The 6,000-nt window shown below is 57.8% G+C and overlaps 1 protein-coding gene across 1 annotated transcript; it reads right to left on the bottom strand.

The window, feature by feature from the left end:
- Positions 1 to 572: 572 nt before the first annotated feature.
- Positions 573 to 5,093, bottom strand: LOC119109275 (NKAP family protein CG6066). Its single transcript, XM_037232870.1, has 6 exons — positions 4,837 to 5,093; positions 4,367 to 4,492; positions 3,490 to 3,695; positions 3,058 to 3,177; positions 2,103 to 2,223; positions 573 to 1,142 (listed from the first exon to the last, which is right to left on the bottom strand). Exons 1-6 carry the CDS (start codon positions 5,091 to 5,093, stop codon positions 977 to 979), a joined length of 996 nt encoding a protein of 331 aa, XP_037088765.1. The 3' UTR covers positions 573 to 976.
- Between the last annotated feature and the right edge of the window lie 907 nt (positions 5,094 to 6,000).

Below are 6,000 nucleotides of genomic sequence, written 5' to 3'. Positions count from 1 at the left end.
GACGGGTGGCGTCACGTTTCAAGAAGCCCAATATGATCCAGTAGCTACGTGACACTCTTCGATGTAAACCAAATGATAAAGCCCCCCATGCTGACTTAACAGAGGGCTGAAATTCTCTGCTCACGGAAGCTGATTAATCTGATGACTAAGTACCACCCACGCCAACCCTTGCAGGGTGTCTCTCGGATCAATCTGCTCGTTTCTTTCAAAGTTTGGGATATGCAGGATCTGCATCAGCCGTTTCTCCACGCCAGATTCCCTCCGTACATCTCAGACACGCCGTCAAAACTTGGCCATCAGCGAGACGGCAGCGCAACACTTCTGAAGGAAAACTGCAGCCACCGTGCGTGCGCAAAAAACCCGCGCCACTGCGCGCCGCTCCGGCCGCGGCCGGCCAGTGCCGCGCCGAGCCGCTGGCTGGGGCGGGCCGCGCCGTTTCGGTCGCGACCGAGGACGGCCAGTGCCGCGCCGGGCCGCTGGCTGGGGCGGGCCGCAGGTCTGCGGCTGCCGACGTCATGACCGCGACACCCCGCTGCGCGCAGCGCGCAGGGTCACAGTCGGCTGGCGGCGATGCGTGGTGTATTGGCACCAAGCGTGTCACCCGAGGCGATCCCGCGGCGGGGAGCCTCCGTCAGCCGCAGAGCCGACCGGCGCGCCATACAACACGCGCTCAAACTGTACCAGACCCGCGCGATAGGGGATGCCGCACGCCGCGTGAGTCACGCCGCGCCCGATGACAGCTAGACAGCGAACGTTTTTCGGAGCCCGCCTTCGCTGCACGTGCTTACCACGTGCGCGCGTGAAGTACACAACACGTGTCCGCGACCGCACGCAAACAGTAAAACAGCTGACTCAGCGCAGTTGGAGCGCCAGGTCAGCCAGCGAGGATCGCTAAAACAGGCGCTCTTCACCACGAAGCCTCCGGTGGCGTCTCCTTGACACCGGTCTGCAGTTTATAGCACCGGACACCACGCGACTACTTCTTGCTCAGCTTGTTGCTGATCATCTCTCGGAACTGTCCCAGGATTTTGTTTTCGCGTTTCTGTCGCTCTTCTTTGTTGAACATCTGCAGCGCGCGTTTCTCATCCGCCGAGTAGATCTGGTTCTCCTTGCGCATGCGCACAGCCTCCATGCGGCGATGCCTGCAAATGCCAGTGCATGGTATGAGTTGTAGGTGTCAGCACGAGCAAAATACAGGTGCTCGGGGCCGGAGGGGCCCTGACGGTGGGGAAGTTAGGCAAACTCATGCATCGGCACAAATCGCCAGTCCCTCAAAATGATACGGAACGTAACTGCACTGACGCCCGTCACGCGCGCATCCCTGCCAATTTGAGAGACCCGCACAATGCGCACCGCCTGAACTACGTGCACTAGATCCCAAGGTCCCAGTTTATCTCAACTACGTCACCGGAGCCCAGGGCGGTACGTCACGTGAATAGGGGACTCGCTAATAATAAACTGATTACGCAGAGATGCAGACATCTCATTTCTCGTGACAAATATTTGCAATACACAATTCCATACACATGTACACAAAGGGACTCACTGATAATGAACTGATTATGCAGAGAGGCAGACATCTCATTTCTCGTGACAAATATTTGCAATACACAACTTGATACACATATACACAAGTAACAGTGGCGATCAGCAAAAGCCCATTGGAAGTAGATTACAGAACCAAGGCTGAGGCACTGGACATGAAAGAAGAGCCCGTAAAAAAACTGGCCAACAGATTGTCTAGTGACTCGGAGTTTTGAGTGAGCCCCCTTTTCAATTTACTGACTCCACGACTGTCAGTAACCTGTCAGTCAGTCAGTAAACTGTCAGTAACTGTTAGGATTCCACGACTGTCAGTAACCGGTAAACTGACGACAGCTTCTGCGGTCCCGTGATACGTAGATTATGCATTCTGACACACTGCTCCTCAAAGAAAATCGCCGATTCATTCACCTTCCATTCTGCCCCTGGCACATCACTGACAGGGGCCGACCGCCCGACCACGGCCTCACGCCGACCGGGGGTAACACTGCCGCCCTGCCCCAGCGCCGGCCGTCAGCCATCAGCCAGCGGCCGGGCGGGCGGCGTCGGCCGTCACGCACCTGCTGCCGCTCATGACGTAGCCCTTGGCCTCGAACGAGGCGATCTCGTCGCTAGTCAGGCCGATCTCGCCGCGCCGCGGGATGCGCTTGCCGTCCGCCACGAACGCCGCCATCGCCGCACCTGCGCCGAAGATCGCCGCGCGTCAGGCGGGCTGCCGTGCCGAGGCCGGGCCCCGTACAACACAGGCCGCCAGGGGTGCGCCACAAGCTGGGGCGCACGGTTACGCGAGGACACGCCATGCAGCCCGGGATGTTGGGGTATTGCCTGGTGCTATGTGCACGTATTCAGATATGACAGGTGTTTCAGGACAGGGAGGGCGACGCGCTGTGGCAAGAGATACGATCAGCACTGCGTTCTCAGCCTGTTTTGGTGCATGGAATATACTTGTGGAAGTATGAATGAGCCTAATAAATGTGACAGCGCCTTACATTGGAATATTCTGCATGTGGATTGCAGCTCTGAAATTATTTTCATTGATCGTGTTCGTTATTTAACGCACGATGCAGCCCTACCATCTGGTCCACAGCCAACACAAAAATTTACTTCTTTGCCAAAATCCCGCTGAAATGATCGGGAGTTTTACACTTAACGCCATATTTCACCCTACCTTTCAGAGAAAAGGCCAACGATATACCTATCTAACCAGAGAAAGTTGAAGCCAGTGCCTCACTGTAAAAGGGAATGCTCCCAACGCATGTCCACCCCTCTAGAAAACGGCAAGAAGGGCCGTCATCAATTGAGATGTGACATTGCTTCTTGCGTACCAATAGTGCGTATCACGTCAGCGACGGGCCGCAAGCATGATTTGTGTCTAACGTTAACACGATACCGCCACCCCATAAATCACAGCACACGATAAAAACTACTCTTTCATACGCCTGAAGCAGCCGCAGCGTCCCCGGCCGTGTCCGCCGTCTCCCCGCCCTCAGCCCGTCGCACCGTCTCAGGACGCACCTTCGCCGGGCAACAAGGCCTGGCCCATCTCCTTCCTTGAGAGCTGCACCTTCTCCTTGGGCATCGGACCGAACGAGTCGTCGCCGTCGACGCCGAGGCCGTCCGGGCCAGCGATGGACGCTGCGGGAACAGAGCGTCAGACGACACACAGTCGGGGCATGACCATCCAAAGACGGAAACCAGGGCACAGCTGCGAGACGTGCCGCTCGTGCGGCATGACGGGAAACCAGCTGAGAGGACCGAGCGTCAGACGACACCTGCGCTTAAATAACGGCCGTTGCGTTTGCAGGGGTAGTGTCATTGCGATACACATAACACAGTTCATTAGGAAGACATAAGTGGAAGTGACAGCCAACGTTCCCATATAGGAACGAAGCACGCATACTAAGGAGCGCGCTCTCTGGGCATATTCAATCATGACTTTGCCCATACCTCCCTTCTCCATCCACTGCTCTTCTTCGTCTTCTAATTCGCTGGACGAAGACGAAACCTTCTTCTTTTTCTTCTTTCGCTTCTTCTTCTTTTTCTTATCTTTTTTGCTCTTTTTCTCCTTCTTGGCCTTTTTCTTTTTCTTTATTTCCGCTTCGTCGGCCGACGAGACAGACTCCCGCTGCGGCTTCGGGCTGGCCAGGTCGGAGCTGAGGAACAACACAATACCCTGAGGCGACCGGCACAAAAACTCTGGCAGCTCAAATGCAAGTCTTTTTTGTACAAAATCACTAAGAAAACACGGCGAGTTGCGGACAACAACAAATAACAACCCGCGATAGGCTGTTAGGCACACACATCATTCACGAGCGCACACACAATACACACAATAATTCTGTAATGTAACGCAGCCTTCCCATGATGCTGTGATGGCATTAGAAATAAGACACCACGTGGCTTTAAACGGCGGGGCGACGTCATTCTTCAATGTTGTGTTATGTAAGATCAGTAAAATCCAGCCCAGCACAGCATCACAGGGACGCGTTAGCATGCTTTCGAAAACACACTTTGCACAAAAACTGTTTGGAGCAATAGCATCGCACCGATACGACGCCATCATTGCAAAGAGAATCAACCTGAAGGCCTACGGAAGTGGTGGAAGGCTCCCGCCAACCAGATGCATCATGTACCGACGCCCTTGTTGAGGGTTTGCGGGGCTGCTCGAGCGGAGCTCCGGCCCGGGAAGACGTGAGCCGGCTGGTAGCTGACGGCCACAGCTGGCTTCAGCATACGGGCCACTGCGAGGATTTAGGATCAAGCAGTAGTGAGACAAGCAGGGCGGGTCACCTGTGCCACGCCGACCCTGCACACCAGTACTCACTCGTCGGCGCCGTCTTCCCTGGGTGGGGAGTGGCTCCACACCTCAGGGACACCCTGCTCGCTGATCCTGATGCGCTGCTCGCGCCGCTCCGACGCGAAGTCCTCGTGCTGCGGCGCGTCCCGGCCGCTGTGCCGGTCCACACGCGGTCCCCAGCTCCAGCCACCGGCAGCCGGCGACGGGCCGCGGTCCTCTCGGTGCTGCCACCTGGCGTCCTGGATCGAATGTTTCGCCTCGGCCGGCCGCCGCCTGGCGTGCCGCTCGTCCTCAGCCGGGCTGCGCTCGCGGCGCCGTGGCTCCGGCCGCGCGTGCTCGTCGCGCCGGTGCGGCGAGCGGTCGCGGCCGTCGCGCCGCCTGTGGTGCGCGCCGGTGCTGTCGAACTCGTCCGGGTGCCGTCGCTCGCGGGACCGGGTGCGTCGCGGCGCCGCGCGCGCGCTCCTCTCGCGGGAGCCGCTCCGGTGCCGGCCCCTCACGCGCTCGCCCTGGCCGGCCGCGTCCCTGCGCCACTTGTCACCGCGATCACTGCGCTCAGCTCGCTCGCCACGGTCACCGCGCTCAGCACGTTCGCGATCACTGCGCTCAGCTCGTTCGCGATCACTGCGCTCAGCTCGGTCCCCTCGTTCGTTCCTCTCGCCGCGGTCGCTGCGGCCACCGCGCTCGCTACGCTCACCGCGGTGCGAGCCGGCTCGGTGCGACGGCCGTTCGTCCCTGTTCCTGTCCCTCTGCTCATCCCTGGTGCCCTGGCTGTGGCGCCGATGGCCGCTGCGGTTGCCTCCCGCGAGCCGGCGCGGCGACCGCGCGCGTCCGGCTCACGCGAGCCGCTGCACCGGTCGCGGCGCGCGCGCGCGCCGGGCGAGGGTGCTCGCCGTGGTGACGGCCGCCGCGCGGCGCCACTGTCGCGGCGGCGCTTAGACCTCCGCTCGACAGACGAGTCTGAGTCGGAGTCGGAGTCGACCGAGCGCGGGCGGCGGGCGGCGCTGGCAGGCGGCGGACGCGATGGGCCCTTGCGGGATGGTGATGGTGAGCGACTGGAGTCAGAGTCAGAGTCAGAGTCACTGCTGCCAGAGCTGGGGGCTGGCATTGTGCCTCCTGCAAGAAAAGAGTGGGAAGTCAGCCAAAGCACATCAGAAAATGCAACTTTCTTATTAGCTTTAATTTAGTAAAGCCAGACCACAAAGTTCACCAGCTCCAGCACCAGTTGGTACTAGATACCAGTCAACATGCCTGGAGACACCAGAACACACTGTTTGCAAGCATCTGTCCTACAAGACCTGTTGGAGGGATGAATGGGGAGAGGGGGAGTTCAGGCTATTGCTGGGCATGGGTTAAAGTGGCAATCATATCAGGTGATAGCATTTCAATGCACATTACTGGGCTTTACCATTGCAGCAATATTTTGCACTTTTGTTAGGGTATAAGGCTGTGATGATGGCACAGTGCAGCAAAATGAATATCAGTGATACCACTGTTAAGTTATCAACAAGAGCATCAAAGAAATAATGTCTAGATAAGTGCAGAAAAAATGGGTATGCTGCTTGGCAACAAACTGGTATATGGGGGTCAGATTGAGTTATGGGATAGCAATTCTTATGTAAGGTTCACATATAATTTTTGGCATCCTTTCCAACATAAGCTTT

This window comes from Pollicipes pollicipes, unplaced genomic scaffold (assembly GCF_011947565.3).
Source record: "Pollicipes pollicipes isolate AB1234 unplaced genomic scaffold, Ppol_2.1 Scaffold_7231;HRSCAF=8579_pilon_pilon_pilon, whole genome shotgun sequence".
NCBI lineage: Eukaryota > Metazoa > Arthropoda > Thecostraca > Pollicipedomorpha > Pollicipedidae > Pollicipes > Pollicipes pollicipes.
Note: the sequence above shows the minus strand (reverse complement) of the source record. Positions and strands in the feature narration are given on the sequence as shown.